The following is a 16,024-nucleotide window of genomic DNA, read 5'->3' on the forward strand; positions in this document are numbered from 1 at the left end:
GTGACATGGCTGAAAAAAATTATAGTAGAGAACTAAAAGTCTGAAACCTTTGACCTTACCTTGATGGTTCTGGTGTGTCTGAAGTGTGACCACGTCTGGGTTCTAGCTCGATCTAAATGCTGTCATCATATCTTTAGGTTGTAAAATTAAAACTTCAACACTGTATTCTTTTGTCTATGTATCTCGCTTTACAGTCTCTTTCCTGAGATTGACTTCAGCTTTGTAATTGACGGTGTGTCAGTTCGGAATGTTCTGAGCTCATATAACAATGAGGAGCTGCCCATAAGAGCCTAAATGTTAATTATCATGAAAGAATGCAAGCCGTCTGTTAATGTGATTGGCAGGTATCCGTCATGTGATGAAACATTGTTAACCACAAACATTGCAGGAATTTGGCACTTGATAAATTAATTATTCTCAGCATACAATACTGTGGTAACTGATCATTAAGTTACAAACAAGCAATAACCTGTTTTGCAACAGCCATGTATTCAAATATAACCCACAAAGCACAGTATTCAGGTTGTTTTTCAAAGTAAAAGCACTGCCATAGAAATATAACCACACTGTTAGGACTGCACTTTAAATCTTGCTCAAGTAAGACTGCAGTTGTGTCAGCAAAAGCATACCTTCAGTCAACTGTAAAGCAGAACGGAGAGTGTGATCATATATAATATCGCAATGTTGTTGTTTTTTTTCTCTGATTTATTACTTGGGCAAGTTTAGTCTGTGACAGTGCATCGGATTGTATATGAGGATCAAGCTTTATATGTAAATTTTCCTAAAATCTGAACAGGATTGATAGCTATCCAATCAATGTAATCCAAGTTGAAATCTCTAAAATGTAGTAGTGACGAGACAAAAGTCAAATAGACAAAGTCAAGTAAGATACTTAAATAAATGTGCTTATTTTATAGATTCATGTCTGAGAAAAAGGACTAAAATGAAATAAATGATGATCCTAGACTAAAACTGATTCACAATCTAGGCACGAACATACACCATAAAGGAGAACGCTTTTGAAACAACTTTCCATTTGTTTGCTATTAGGTGAAGCAGGTATTTAATTGACTGTTGATGGCAGATGTTGCCAGACGTTGAGTGATTTAAAACCTGATGGGCAACGAACCTGCTGCATGACACAGTGCATCATGTTAGAATCAGCATCACGTTCACTTTCATAAAAATCGCCTGTCTTATTTGATGTAATTCCACAGACTTTGCCCAACATGATTTAAGTGTTTGGGGTCCAGTTTTACATGTTGTTTGGCAAAACATGGGCTGTCTTCTTCTGTTGCCTAGAAACCAAACTTTGTGGGTCTCTCACTTTCCTACTCTGACATCATTACCATCAACCTCTTTCCTCCTTGTTTACAAAGACATAAAGTCCTTTGAGGTCTGAAGAGCACCATAAAGTTGTCTTCACTAAGCTGTTTGTGACGTAGAAAACTACCGTCTACTCTGGACGGACATAATCGGACATGAAAGGATCAACCTGACATTTGGAGTTGGTGCAATTAATGCTAGTGGATAAATGTTTTTGGTAAATGTGATTAATGTATTTCCACAAATCATTCACATGAATTAGGACATAAATCTGTTTTAATAAAAAGGATTCTAGTTAGTTTTGGTGTTTGTGGTTACTTGACCATAATAATGAAAGCTTGTGTGCCTCCCACACAACCATGTAGTATGACCATTGCAAAAAAGTAGTTTTTTCCAACAATTTTGCTACCACTGTGCTGAAAAAAAAGTAAGGATGATTTCCATGGAGCATCTTAAACTGTCTCTGAACTTCACCAAACTGACATTTATTTCCTCACACCAAAGCAAACAACCTCATCTGGGAAAACAGAATCATTGGTGGAAGGTAAAAATGACGTAAGCCTAATAATTGTTGAACATGATTGTTTTTTCCTCTGTGATGAACTATGTCCTCATCCTTAGTAGCATATATGCACTACAAGTGTATTTTTTCTTTTTTTTAAATGTATCAACTAGTTGACCAAACTTTACCATTAACACCAGTCATTTGTCTCTTTACCTGGCCTGGTACCACATTGTTTGCTTCCCTTACTGGGTGTTCTTTGCCTTGTAATTCACTCGATGAGGTCAGCTAATGAATGTTGTGTGGAAAAACAACAGATACTGGCGACTTTACAGGATCTGTAACAGGCGTGACAGACAGTGTTCCACATCCTCTCTCCGTCTGTGACTTTGCCTCTGTCTGGATTAAAGACGACGAGGGGAAAAAGCACTAAAAGTGGCCGTAATCAATGTTTTTGATAATGACAATGAATCAAACGTGGAATGTGAGAAGGGTCACTCACATTTATGAGAATTGAAAGTTGAAGCTTTACAGTGTCTTTTAGCTCAGTGTTTTGTTGTTTTTTGGTTTACTCACTGTTTTCATGATGTGGGAATTAGTCAAAATAACCAGCTGGATTAAATGAAAAAGTTCTAAAAACCAACTATGCCCAATTTGCTCAACACCAGATAAAACTGGTGAACACACTGAAGAATTTAGCAGCAAAATGGCCAGATATTTCCCTCATTAAACTAAGTAAACAGGCCAAAAAAAGGATTGGATTTGCTAGGACAGAAACACTAAATGAACGTTGCTTTGTAATTGCTAAATGTGTAAATAAGCAGTTGTCTGATAACTGACGTCATGCCTCCAATGACATAATGTTTCACTCGGCATTCTTTAGTTAAAAGCTTCCATTTTAAATTCCTTTTTATAGACTCGCTCTGTGACTGAGGTAAAGAATGGCCTCTGATCAAACCATCTGGTCATTACATAACAAAATGTAGACATGTATGAGATGTAAAAAACAGGTACAGAACGTTATTAATCCATCTGGAACTCAGGACATGGGCTTAAATCGGCTTCACAGTGACAATCTTCAAAAAAACTTAACTCAAGGTCTATTTAAGGGAAAATTTGAAATGGTTTGCATTTGAGTGCATTTGCCTAGCAGCATTCAGCATTTTTATTGCTACAAATGTTTTGTGCTTTAAGCTGCTGTATTTAAAACACAGTAGAAACTTAGTATGCAGCATCATAATCACACACAACGTGTTCTTCTGTCATCAGAATGCACACTCTGCATGCAGAGCGATGAAACAGAAACGTGCAGACAGAACAGGACAAATGCTCAATCTGACTCAATCAGCATTGATCCTGCACACACAGGGTCAGTCTATGAACACCAGCATTTGTTCCTCAGACCCCCCCGACTGTCCCTCTTTCATATGTAGCACTATCTAATAGCCATTGGATGTCACGGTTGTACAAGGGAGGTGACAAATTATAAAGATAATAGTGTAATCAAATGACAATGTGGCACGCTGCCGAGAGAGGAGGGAGGGTTGCATAGAGGTATAAAAGACACATGAAGGACTGTGTTGAACCAGAGTGAAGAACAGAGGGGGAGAGGAGAAATGTGAGACAGAAATCTGAGGACATTCCTTGCAACAAATATAAAGGCACAAACTCAGGACTGAGATAGTTTGCTCAACAAAGAGGTAAGAAAAAACAAAATTATTACACAAGTTCATGTGTCCTTAAAAATCTGCTAACTATGTAGTTACATTTGTATAGAGAGGTGGTAGCATTTCAATTTAAGTGCAACTTGATCGTAGTTACAAGTATGTCTAAAAACGTGAAATAGTGAGTTGCCTTAGTGGTTTAAGTCAAACTATGATACAAAAGTGAATAGTTTATCTTAATTCCAGTGCTTCTAATTTGAATAGTTATTTGTAATTTAAAACCTTGCATGTGCCTCACATGAATCCAAAGTTGAGATTATTATTAATAGTGTGCATCTCTGCCAATAGTTTTCTGTTATTTCTTTCATTGAACTTGTCCTGCTTAATCCTAAACAGTGTTGCAATTATTTTATTAGTATCCCTCCTGTTTTTGTAGCTTGAAAACAACGGTGAAAAATCACCCTATTGTGTCCGACTTTGTCAGCGATTTTTTTTCTCATATAAACTGTACAAATGCAAACCTTGTGTGTGGGTGTTTGGATTGTGTAGCCAGCTTTTCAACAGTGGATGCAGAAATGTTTGAGGGTTCCCTTGACAAATGGTGATAGCAAACACAGATGTGTAATCTGAGTGGGGGTTTCTGTCCAGCCATGTTTTTTTCACCCTTAAACCTAAAAGACACTCACCTAAAGGCACATTCTTTATTCTAGATATGAACTATTGTTGCATTTACTCTACAAGTTGCTTTTAAATGTTTGATTTTTCTTTTTTGACCACACTATTGTCTATTTGGCTCATCTACAGGTATGTGTGGTATGTGTGTTGAAAGTTTGTAACATGGAACATGTTTCAACTTCATCTTCCCACCAGAAGTTTCTGCTGCTAGGCTTTGTCTTCTTTGGAGGTCCCAGTGTGAAACACATATTACCAGGGGTGAAAGTTCAGGGGTCAGATGTGGCGCCAGAGTGTGAGAATGTCGCTGAGGCCTCATCTGCTGTTCCTGGGAATCACTGCAGTCACTGTTGTTACGGCTCAAGGTGGGTCTGTCATGAAGATGCAAACACTTGTTTTCAGTGTTTTACTGGGTCATGTATTGAAAAGTGCTGGACCCTTCCTACAGCAACACAATCATTTTATTGAACTGAAATGTCATGGCGTCACCTGCATTTCGATACACAATAACTAAAGTAAATAAGTATGTCAGTAAATAATGCAAGAGACAGGCTGATAAAATGGAAAATTTACACTGAAATCTCAACATTTAGAGCACAAAGTCAAACAATGTCTAAATATAAACATGATCTAATTGTTTTTCATATAAACATCAGATGAGATCATGTTCTTATTTGTTTAATTATTCTACAGCTAAACTAAACTCTTTTGAGTGTGTCATGTTTTCTAAATCACTGCTACTTAGTACTGTATTTTTCCTTATCCCTGACTCAGTTTTCTTAGTGTGAAGACAGGGTAAAATCTATATTCCAAACTGGCAGCATTGCCGCAACAACTGAATTAGGTTTTTAAAATTTTTTCTCAAGCTATGTGGCTTTCAAAACCACAACTCTCACATTCCACCAATACACAGTATGGTCATAATTAACAGCACTATAGACACTGCACTTCATTAACCTTTTTTGCAATGGAAAATTTGCGTAAAGTTCATCTCACTCGGCACTCATATATTATAGTTAAAACTACAATATGTACCAAAGTTGGCCAGTCATCAGTGTTCGATGAAGTAAAATGCAATTTATGGATGTTCACTGTTTTCGAGCTAGTATCATATGGAGTAGTTACTAAAGCTAGTTGCATGACATGTATTTGCTAAAATGAATATATGCATATAAATAATAATACACTACTCATTTGAGATGTGGTTATAGCATCAGTCACTCATTTGGGGTTTTGTTGGTTGATGTTTTTTGTAGGATCATGGAGAAGAGACAACAAAGAGTCTAGTCCTGCTGTCTACCACTCTGAGGGTAACTGCTATAAAATGTTAAATCAAATACATTTTGAAACGTGCATAAAGCATCTGGTTGGTTTAGTTGTAATTCTAAATTATGGTAGATATGCTGAACACAGTAAGCATAAGCTGCCATTCAGGTCATATGTGCTTCTGTACTCTGAACTCTGTCTAGACAACTACGAGTGGACCACATGGTTCAACGTTGATCATCCTGGAGGCCGTGGAGACTATGAGCAGCTTGAAGCCATACGGTTCTACTACCGTGCCCGAGTGTGTGAGACTCCACGAGCGATCGAAGCCAGAACCACTGAATGGGTTCCAGCTCGTGAAACTGGGGAGACTGTCCATGCTGACCCAACCGTGGGCTTCTGGTGCCTCAATGAGGAGCAAAGTCCCGGACGCAACTGCTCCAACTATGCAGTCCGTTTCCTCTGCCCAAAAGGTTTGGTAATCAGCAACTTTACTATTCATTCAGATGCCAAACACTCAAGTCCTATTCATTAAAAGGTTGACTCCATCCTGTTGTTTATACTTTTTCCCATCAGAAACCAGTGTGAATATTCAGGGTGCTTGGGGTCCATGGTCAGACTGGAGTTCCTGCCCTGCCGTCTGTGGTCAAGTGGGGGTGCAGCTTCGCCATCGAAATTGCCAGTCTCGCTCAATGCCTTGCAGTGGGCCTAAAGTAGAAGGGAAAGCATGCAATGGACCTGAGTGCCCAAAGATCGGTGAGTTAGCTTTGGTTTAGCTGGACAGGTTCTTCTGCACTTCTTTTGGTCAAGCCCTGAATTAACATAAACGTGTCATATTTGCAAAAGGAATTGCTAACCCCAAAAGCCACAAAACTTTGTGTTTGTTATATTCTACTCTTCAGATTGTTCCCTGCACTGTGTAATGGGGAAGGTGAACGCTGATTGTGATGCTTGCATGTGCGAAGAGCACACCCTGTTGGGTTCAGTACGCAGTGCTGGAGGTCTCACTGCTGAGGGGGCCACCATCCTTCGTTCTGGCAAACTCCTTACCCTCACAGACCACAACGGACATTTCCGCATCCCTGGTATCTGCCCTGATGGCAACACAACCATGACCATCAGCCTGCGGGGTCACACCACCCTTAACGTTGTTGTGCCCAGCAGCACTGAACGCACCTCAGTCCTCAGTGTCCAGCTGAAAAGAACTGGTACAGTAAATGTCTGCTTCAAGATTTCAGCCTCATATTTACAGACAGGAAATGTGTTAAGCTTGCTGGGAAACATAGCGGTAACATGTTATTTTATTTCTGTTGCTAGAGAAACTTCATGTGTTGAGTAACCCTGAGAGTAAGACCAGGAGGGAAGGAAAAAGTGCTGCCTTCTGCTGTAAAGTGGCAGGAACACCACAGCCAGACAAGTATCAATGGTAAGACTTGTTGTATTGAAATTTTAGCTCACAGACAATACGATTTTAAAATCCCATCGAGTCATTTCATGTCTACTTTCAAAAATACAGCATTCTTCATGCCTTTGAATCTGCTATTTGTGTGTTCTTGTGTGGAAACTGACAGGTTTCACAACAACAGTCTCATGGAGAAACAGTCTGAGAGCACATTGGTCCTAAAAGATCTTCGTTCTGAGCAGGCCGGAGAGTACTACTGCAGAGCAAGTGGTCCATCTGGAGCTATTAAGACCAAACCAGCTACCCTCAAAATCTTAGGTGTGAACACATGCTGACACTGAGTGTTATGAGTGTGGTACATGGTATATTTAACTTTGAAAAATGTCAAAAAAAACTTTAATTTTTCATTTCAACCACAGGTAGAGATGAGCCTTCTTGCAACCTGAAGCCTGAATCCCATCTCACCCGTCTTCCACATGACTGCTACCAAAACAGCACAAACTCATACTACTACGATGTAGGCAAATGCCCCTCAAGTACATGTGCAGGACAGCTGGACAGTGGTATCAGGTGCAAAGACAAAGTGGCTTACTGCTGTGGTGTGGCAAAGATGGAAGAGAGACAGCTAACATGCCAAGGGTACCAGCTGCCCACCATGGTGGTGACTGAATGTGGCTGCCAGAAATGCGTAGACACCAAGATCATAGTTCACGGCAGGGCCATTGCTGCAGACAATGGTGAACCAATGAGATTTGGCCATATCTTCATGAATGGAGTCAGAATCAGCCGCACAGGCTACAAAGGTACTTTTTCCATCCAAGTCCCTCCAGACACAGAGAGGCTTGTTCTAACTTTTGTGGACAACATGCAAAAGTTTGTCAACACCACAAAGGTTCTTCCGTTTAACACTAAAGGAGGAGCTGTTTACCATGAGATCAAACTTTTAAGAAAGAAAGCTCCTGTGACCATCAGCTCAACAGAGACCAACACTCTGGAGCTTGGTGAGGTAGAAGGTGAGGAGGCAATGGTTGAAATTGAGATTCCTCCCCATTCCTTCTACAAGGAGAATGGAGAAGTCTTCACAGGTAAAGTTAATGCTAGTGTGACATTTCTTGACCCCAGAGACGTCTCCACAGCTGCTGCAGCTCAAAGTGATCTCAATTTTGTTGGAGATGAAGGTGATACCCTGCCACTGAGAACCTATGGCATGTTTTCAGTTGACTTCAGAGGAGAGGAAAACAATGAGCCCCTGAATGCAGGTGAAGTTAAAGTGTTCCTGGATTCTGCTCAGGTGAGGATGTCTGAGCATCTCAACACCATGAAGCTTTGGTCACTGAATCCTGAAACTGGCCTGTGGGAAGAGGAGGGAAGTCTGCAGGTGGAGAGGAAGAAAAGAGGCAAGAGGGAGGAGAGAACCTTTTTGATTGGTAACATGGAGATCAGAGAGAGACGTCTGTTTAACCTGGATGTCCCGGAGAACCGCAGGTGTTATGTGAAAGTGAGGGCCTTCCGCAGTGAACGCTTCATGCCCAGTGAGCAGGTGGAAGGAGTTGTGGTGAGTCTCATAAACATGGAGCCCACAGCTGGTTACTCCTCCAACCCACGTGCCTGGGGCCGATTTGATAGTGTCGTCACGGGCCCCAATGGAGCCTGTCTTCCTGCCTTCTGCGATGAACAAAAAGCTGATGCCTACTCTGCCTACGTCATGGCCAACCTCGGAGGTGAGGAACTGGAGGCTGTCCCTTCTGCTCCCAAACTCAATCCCAACCTCGTTGGAGTGCCTCAGCCTTATCTGGGTAAGCTGAACTACAGGAGGACTGACCATGAGGACCCCAGAGTGAAGAAGACAGCATTCAGTATCAATGTGGCAAAACCAAGTCCAAACGCAGCTGAGGAAAGCAACGGACCAGTGTACGCATTTGAGAACTTAAAAGAATGCGAGGAGGCCCCATTCAGTGCAGCACACTTCCGCTTCTCAAGAGTTGAAGGTGACCGCTACGATTACAACACAGTGCCATTCAATGAAGATGATCCAATGAGCTGGACAGAGGATTACCTGAGTTGGTGGCCCAAGCCTATGGAATACCGGGCATGCTACATCAAGATCAAAGTCAACAGCCCTCATGAGATCAATGTGCGCTCCCGCAACATGGGTGGCACCCATCCCAAGACAGTAGGCCAGCTGTACGGCCTCCGAGACACTCGCAGCATCCGTGACATGGACCAGGCAACTGTTTCAGCCGTGTGCCTGGAGTTCAAATGCAGTGGGATGTTGTATGATCAGGAACGTGTAGATCGCACCCTGGTGAAGGTGATCCCACAAGGAAGCTGTAAGAGAGATTTTGTCAACGCAATGCTCCAGGAGTATCTGGTCAACCACTTGCCTCTTGCTGTCAACAATGACACCAATGAGTTCACCATGCTGGCACCTCTTGACCCTCTGGGCCATAACTATGGAATTTATACGGTGACTGACCAGGATCCCCGCACAGCAAAAGAGATTGCACTTGGGCGCTGCTTTGATGGCACTTCTGATGGTACATCTAGGGTCATGAAGAGCAACGAGGGAATAGCGCTGACGTTCACTTGTGGAGACCGTGAGGTGACTCGCCAGAGTGTCTTCCAAGCCTTGCAAGGTTCTCAAGGTCAGACAGTGACAAGCGTGGTGAGAGGAGAAGGCAGGCAGAACAGACGCCGGCAGCGGGCCAACACACCCCGCAACAGTCGTAGACGCAGCACCAGAAATCCTGCAGGAAGACGTGCAGAGGCTAGGAGCTAAACAAAATTGAAGATCAAGGCTCTATATGGAGACCAAATGAACACCTACAATTGAGAAGGGACTGCATGGTGTTAACCTAACGTCTTGGTTCAAACATTTTATATTGACTTTTTTTCCTTCAAATTAAGTGAATACATAAAACAAAATTAGGCTTCTTGCATCTTGTTTCAAATGAATATTTGCATTGTTTTTCTCCTACTTTACATTTTCAAATTTACTGTGGTAAATATTTACTTGAAACTGTAAATAGAGTATTTATTACACAGGTCTTACAAATCTGAGCTCTTTTATTAGTCGCTGTAATCAATGCTGTAAACAAGAACAACAGCACAACTTGTCCTTTTGACCAGTGATTTATTAAATTAGATGCTTATAAAACACTGCAGATGCTGTATCTTCCACATTTTATGTATCCAATTGTCCATGTAACATTGAAACCGGTCAATTGCTAGAGAAGAAAAAGGAGAAATATGCCCCTTTCGACTAACTGTAGCCCATATGCAGACATGGTGGGGTGAAGCCCATAAGCCCCCGCTCCTCATCACACTTGATACAAGCCTGCAGAAGCAATGATTAGGAGACCAGTTGTAGCAAGTTATTTCACTTGCCTGATCCATATTTTTTCTGCATTAGTAGAAATCAAATTAGTAAATTACATTTTTGTCATGCACAAAAAATACCTATAAGCACTCTTTGCTCCGTATTTTCAAGGATATTCCAGAGATGTATCAAGAGAATGGCTGTGAGGTTTTAAAGTCACATTATACTTGTCTATCCCTTTTATCTTACAGTGAATGTCATGTTCTCTCTGTAAAATTACAACTACTACTTACATGTTGAGTCAGTCTCAAATCACCTAAAATGCAACCTTTCCAGAGATAAAGATGAACGATGTACTGAATAATTGTTCTGCATTTGGCAACCGAAGTTATAGATACTATATACACTTTCCTGTGAGAGAACCCTCCACAGGTAAGTGAGACCTGTAATATATACATGACATTCTGGTTATAGAATTTGCATAGAACCTTGTGTTTCTATGTCACTACACTTACAACTGCAATACTGCATCTGCTATTTTGACAGGAGCAACATTTAATAAAAAATTAGCCCCGCAAAACTCAGACAATAGCAGTTACAATGTATTTTCCATTGGAGCCGGGTTACCCAACAGATCAAGATCATGATTGTGTATGTGTGTGTGTGTGTGTGTGTGTGTGTGTGAGAGAGAGTTGAGACTGAATGAGACAGAGAAAAGGCAATTCAATATGTAAGAACATAAAGAGTGGTGAGACTGGATGCTCCCTGGTATAGTCCCTCTGGTCACTGAAGCAAAATTAAGGGGGCAACATACAGTTCAGATTTTCCAGGATGGCACTGGACAGCATTAGAATGTACAGCTGCATTTCTGAGGATTGGGAGGGGAAAAGGGCGGTGGTGATGGAGCCAGTGTCACATGAAGTCCTCATAGTCTTGGGCGTAGCCACCATCAAACGCTGCATAGTCAAGGTCATCTCTCATCTGTGCTTTCAAACCACCTCCAGGTAAGACCCCTTTCTTCTTCTTCTTTCCTTTGTTTTGCTGTAAAGGCAAAAAAGCGATTAGAAACGCATCGTATATGACTACACAAGTACAGCAAAGCAGCTTCCCAATTCGATCTCAGTTCTCTTAAGGAACTATGCAACAAACCACATTACTAATCTTGCCGGTAAACTGCCATATTACAAATATATGACTGTTGACTAGTTAGTGTAACCACAGACTACCAGACTTTAACACAAGATTTTCACTCTGAACACACATTGGTCGCTTGGATTAGGAGAAGGGCACCCCCTACTGCACAAAAAATACTAATTTATCTACGAGAAAATACAAGGGTACAGTTACTCACTTTTTCTTGTTTCTGTTTTTCACTAAGTAGAACTGACAGAGAATTACTGACTTTCTTCAAGTCATCTACTTCCACTGCAAAGAAGAAGAAAAACTGTTATTGAAGCTACTGATGGCAAATTTAAAGTACTAATAACAATAAGGTGTAATAATATTCTTCAGTAAAAGCTGTTCAAGATGCTGTTCTTACATGAAATACAAAGTTCCCGAAACAACGAATCCAAGAAACTTGAATAATGCACAGATTTTTCAAATTGGGTTATCTTTTCTTTCAGCAATTTCTCAAACTCTGTGAAGTCTTCTTTGGAAGATGGACACATGGCATCAATCCCAGTGACACTATTTGAAGTGCTGCTGACACCTGAAAAATATAAAGAAAAGGCAGTTGGATGTCTCTTCTCAGGACAAACAGGGTCAGAGGCAAAGATCTGTTGTTTATATTACAACTCCAGTTTGGTGCTGTTGAGTATACCAGTGACCTAGCTTTTTGGTAAAAACATGGCTGAACTTCAAGTGCCTTATTAGCTTATTGCAGATTATTATGCTCACAATGATGTCAATGTTGGCCAACAGTCACCAAGAAATTACAATCTAGAAATGCCAAAACAGGTTAGAGGTTCTTTTGAAAACAGCTTTAGCATTATATAGTTTGTCCACCAGAGAGCACTGGCAGGTCACACTCCAAAACACAGACCGATCAGTCTCAGAAATCCAGTATCACTTGGACTCTAGACCACATAAGGTTATCACACATTTAATTTATGACCAACTCTTGGAACATGCTGTTCTGGTTAAATAGCCATTCACTCTCTAGTAAGAGAAACATACATTTCCAACAAAAGCTGCGTGATGCTACTTAGAATTTCTCAACAAGCAAAGAAAGTGGCAATTTTAATATTTCTCAAGCACGCAGTATTGATTTTATATATTGTTTTGTAAGTATCGAGTAGTGTCGGAAAAATAAAAGTTTCATTTGTAGTTCAGTTTCACATTTGAAAGTTCTTAAATTTGCAAACTGATCACATCTTACCGAATGCCTCTTTTGCTAGCTCCAAGTCTGAGTCTTCCTGTAATTTCTTCACTCTTAACTTTTCTGCTTGTTGTTCTTCAGGAGTGAGCGCTTGTTGCTGTGATAATAAATACCAGAATTGCATCGTAATTAGAGGTGGAAAAAAAAAACAATGATTTTGTGAATTGAAAAACAGTTAAAGACACAGAAGAATAAATTTTAAAAACTCACCGCTGTCTCCCTCTCCTGTAGCTCCTGTTGTTTTTTCTTTAACCGGTTTTCTTTCTCTTTGATTTTTTCACTCAACTTTTTCTTTTCAGAAACTTTTGTCTCTGAAAAATAAAATATTTGAATTTGAAAAAAAAAAAAAAACAGGCACTGATTAACACACCATGTATTATGTGCTTGAAAAACAGATGAAAAGTGAATACATACCTGTTTTTTTCTCGTCTGTTTTTTTCTCCTCCTCTTCATCCTCATCATCCCAGTTGTCCTATTAATAAAAAACAACAACAAAAAGACAGAAAAGTTGTATTATGCAGGGTAGACCATACACACAGCTGTAAAAAACATTTCTCTTGTACTCAATTATTTGCTTTGATTAAACAAACAAAATAAATAAAAAGGCACATATCCTTAAATGTGTTGTTTTGACCAATCATTATCCTAACATATTCTGTGTACAATCAATCAATGCTTAAGAAAAGCATTACATTTTTTAAAATTTGAAAACAATACTAGAAACATATTTGCCAAATCATTTTTGGGCAGCCATCTTCTAATTGTTGTATTTCTAATCTTAAGAATTCTAGCACATCAGCTACAAATACATCCTGATTTGAATAATACAGGGTTTGGACAGGTTTACAGTCTAAGCCAATACAGTTCCACAACACATACAGTTATTACACGTGAGCAATGCTGGGCGTGACTATCTACATTATCAAATACCTTCATACTCGGCATGGGAAATAATGACAACTTCATTTTTTCCCAATTCTGTTTGACTTAAATGGTGTGACTATATTATAAATGCTTGTTCTAAAATAAATGAATCAGAGCTAGATATCATTTTTTTAATAAAAAGCATTTACACTGCATTTCTTTATGGCTTGGAACATCAGTTTGATTGTTTTATGTGCGGTTTTGGTTAGATCTTCCATACTGTGATACACTGTATGTTGTTTTAGTGTAATATTAATGTTGATAGAGAGATTTATTTCAATTACACCTGCCCTACTGAATATTGCTTTAAAAAAAAAAAAAAAGCACCACTAGTACTGGGGACTGACCCAAAAACAAAGCTCAAACAAGCAAATCAAGGTCTGTCAAGTAGGCAGTGGCATACTGCACTCTGGTCACTGATAATCATATACCATACACACCATACTTTTCATTCATTTAACAGCTGACGTTTTTCCCACACACACCTCTCAACTGGAAAATCCAATACTTAAACTGTACAGGGAATAACTAAATGTTAAACACCTAGCTATTCAGTAAACTTTGACAAGCAGCCTGTTGTAAAAACAACAATAACTCAATACAAACCGCTTAACATTACAAATTTAATCCTTATTCTGGGCAGTAATTAACTGTGTTAGTTTCTGATTTACAACAAAACATTAACCCTGATTCCTAAATGAGACGTGTTAGTAGATACAGGATGTGAAACCATTCCTGTCTTTGGTTAGAACAACATATGTGACAGAAAGCTGGACAATTGAAGAGGCCTCTGCCAGCACTTTCCACGGGTCAATTATCTGAGGTTTCTGGGCAGAAACCGGTCGACATTCACGCAGTAGCCACCTGTACTGCAATATCAACTGAGCAGCAGATTCCTACTGAAACACGCCTGTTGTAAAGTCGGAAAGTTCTAGGCCTAGCTCTTGGCTGAGTTGAGTCATCAACCCAGATGATGATTTCATCTGACTGAGGCTAAAGTTGGTTAGCAAGCTAACGCCGCCTCATGTTGAATGTGACTCAAGCTGAGGGAATTCAAGGCTAGACACGAACGCTAATCTCCCATAATCTATCATCTAATGCAGCCAACTTTGGGCAACCACGGGATAGGCTGCAATCGACATTAACCACACACTTCCAAGCCACTTAACGACGCGATCGTCGGGGTTACCCAACGTTAAAGCTCATTTTCAGACGTAAGCTGACACCGGAGCTAGCAAGTTTGCTAGCTAAGTGGGCCGGCAAGAGGTTAGCTTCAAGCTACGTTGTGAAAATTTAGCTCGACTGTTCATTAATTACATCGCTAAATGTGAACTCCCAAATAACAACACAGAATATTCGCGCACAGAAATTATGCCTAATCCACTGCCATCAGCTGGCACGTTAACATTTAATCTATTAACTGTCTGCTGCGACTGTTGAAGCCTGAATAGTAGCCTCCCGCTAGCTGAGCTGGAGTTACTACAGGCTGCCCAACGGAGCCACATGAGTTAGCCGACTGCTAGCCTGGAGCTAACACGGTCTCGGGGGTTGACAGGCAGCCAGAAACCGCGGTGAAGCATGGCATCACAGCCGAGCCGACAACGGTTCAGCCCGGCGTTAGCTCGAAACTTACCGGCTAACAGCTCACAAACGGCGACAGAACAAACACACAGCTAACACCGTAGCAGCGTTAGTCACGAGAATTTACCTTAACATCTTCATCTTCGTCTTCGCCTTCCCATTTGTCCTGCACTGCCGCCTTTTTAATCGGCTCCTCCGGCTCGAAGGTGTCAGCGTCTGTAAAAACGACAACATGAAATTTGTTAGGCCAATCCACATCTAAAGACCGAGTCTGGCAATAACGTAGTGATAGGCTCGTAAAACAAAAGCTAGAAGAAGCGGATGATGTACAGAAAGCTATCCTTCCCAACTTAGTTTCTCACCCCAGTCCGCCATGTTGGCTGTGTTGCTTGTGTTTGACAGGCTCGCTGTAGAATCACTGCTGCAGCCCGTTGGCCACGTTCAGAAACTGCTCCCACCTTCTGGACGTCATTCCGGCCTTATCTAATGTCCCCACTGCTCCCTGACTGCTCGCAGCAACATGATCCTGCTAGCGCCCGGGTATTTTTTAAAATTATTTAAATAGTAAACACAAGCAGGACGAGAGATTCTAGCACCACATTCTATTGCAAAACTCATTAAACAGTGCTGTATTTATTTTAATCAGTATTTTTTTCATTGAAGTCAAAATGCAACACAGCATAGTAGAATATTGTGACTGAGCAAAGAAGTTTGTACTTTAAAAAAAAAAAAAATTATCCATTTGATATTGCTCATATGACAGAAAGTAAAATAAACCAGTATTTCAACTTAGACTAAAATAAGTCCATTATATTTATCAGTTTATATATATATATATATATATATATATATATATATATATATATATATATATACACACAGACAACAGACAGACACAGATAGATAGATAGATAGATAGATAGATAGATAGATAGATAGATAGATAGATAGATAGATAGATAGATAGATAGATAGATAGATAGATAGA

The 16,024-nt window shown here is 40.3% G+C and overlaps 2 protein-coding genes across 3 annotated transcripts; one reads left to right on the forward strand and one right to left on the reverse strand.

Moving 5' to 3' along the window:
• The first annotated feature begins 3,376 nt into the window (after positions 1–3,376).
• cilp (cartilage intermediate layer protein, nucleotide pyrophosphohydrolase) lies at positions 3,377–9,996 on the forward strand. Of its 2 annotated transcripts, none has more exons than XM_023276693.3 (9): positions 3,377–3,528; positions 4,363–4,529; positions 5,421–5,474; positions 5,634–5,903; positions 6,007–6,186; positions 6,333–6,638; positions 6,748–6,856; positions 7,002–7,150; positions 7,252–9,996. In XM_023276693.3, the coding sequence occupies exons 2-9, from the start codon at positions 4,445–4,447 to the stop codon at positions 9,609–9,611; spliced, it is 3,513 nt and encodes a 1,170-aa protein (XP_023132461.2). In that variant the 5' UTR covers positions 3,377–3,528; positions 4,363–4,444; the 3' UTR covers positions 9,612–9,996. The 2 variants fall into 2 exon arrangements, with proteins under 2 accessions (XP_023132461.2, XP_035807081.2); XM_035951188.2 differs by having other exon boundaries at positions 3,410–3,528; positions 4,366–4,529.
• On the reverse strand, positions 9,946–15,534 carry eif3jb (eukaryotic translation initiation factor 3, subunit Jb). Its single transcript, XM_023276694.3, has 8 exons — positions 15,399–15,534; positions 15,164–15,252; positions 12,946–13,003; positions 12,742–12,842; positions 12,532–12,628; positions 11,692–11,862; positions 11,503–11,576; positions 9,946–11,192 (listed from the first exon to the last, which is right to left on the reverse strand). The coding sequence occupies exons 1-8, from the start codon at positions 15,409–15,411 to the stop codon at positions 11,064–11,066; spliced, it is 732 nt and encodes a 243-aa protein (XP_023132462.1). The 5' UTR covers positions 15,412–15,534; the 3' UTR covers positions 9,946–11,063.
• Positions 15,535–16,024: the final 490 nt, after the last annotated feature.

This window comes from Amphiprion ocellaris, chromosome 1, assembly GCF_022539595.1.
Source record: "Amphiprion ocellaris isolate individual 3 ecotype Okinawa chromosome 1, ASM2253959v1, whole genome shotgun sequence".
Classification (NCBI taxonomy): Eukaryota; Metazoa; Chordata; class Actinopteri; family Pomacentridae; genus Amphiprion; species Amphiprion ocellaris.

Bases quoted from the DNA above. Each gene is read 5' to 3' on its own strand.
- cilp (XM_023276693.3), top strand. From the start codon at position 4,445: ATGTGGCGCCAGAGTGTGAGAATGTCGCTGAGGCCTCATCTGCTGTTC. The intron at 4,530-5,420 runs GTGGGTCTGTCA...TGTTTTTTGTAG, and splicing joins CACTGTTGTTACGGCTCAAG to GATCATGGAGAAGAGACAAC. The intron at 6,857-7,001 runs GTAAGACTTGTT...GGAAACTGACAG, and splicing joins CAGCCAGACAAGTATCAATG to GTTTCACAACAACAGTCTCA.
- eif3jb (XM_023276694.3), bottom strand. The intron at 13,004-15,163 runs GTAAATTCTCGT...TTTTATTAATAG, and splicing joins ACGAAGATGAAGATGTTAAG to GACAACTGGGATGATGAGGA. The intron at 12,629-12,741 runs GTGAGTTTTTAA...TTATTATCACAG, and splicing joins TACAGGAGAGGGAGACAGCG to CAACAAGCGCTCACTCCTGA.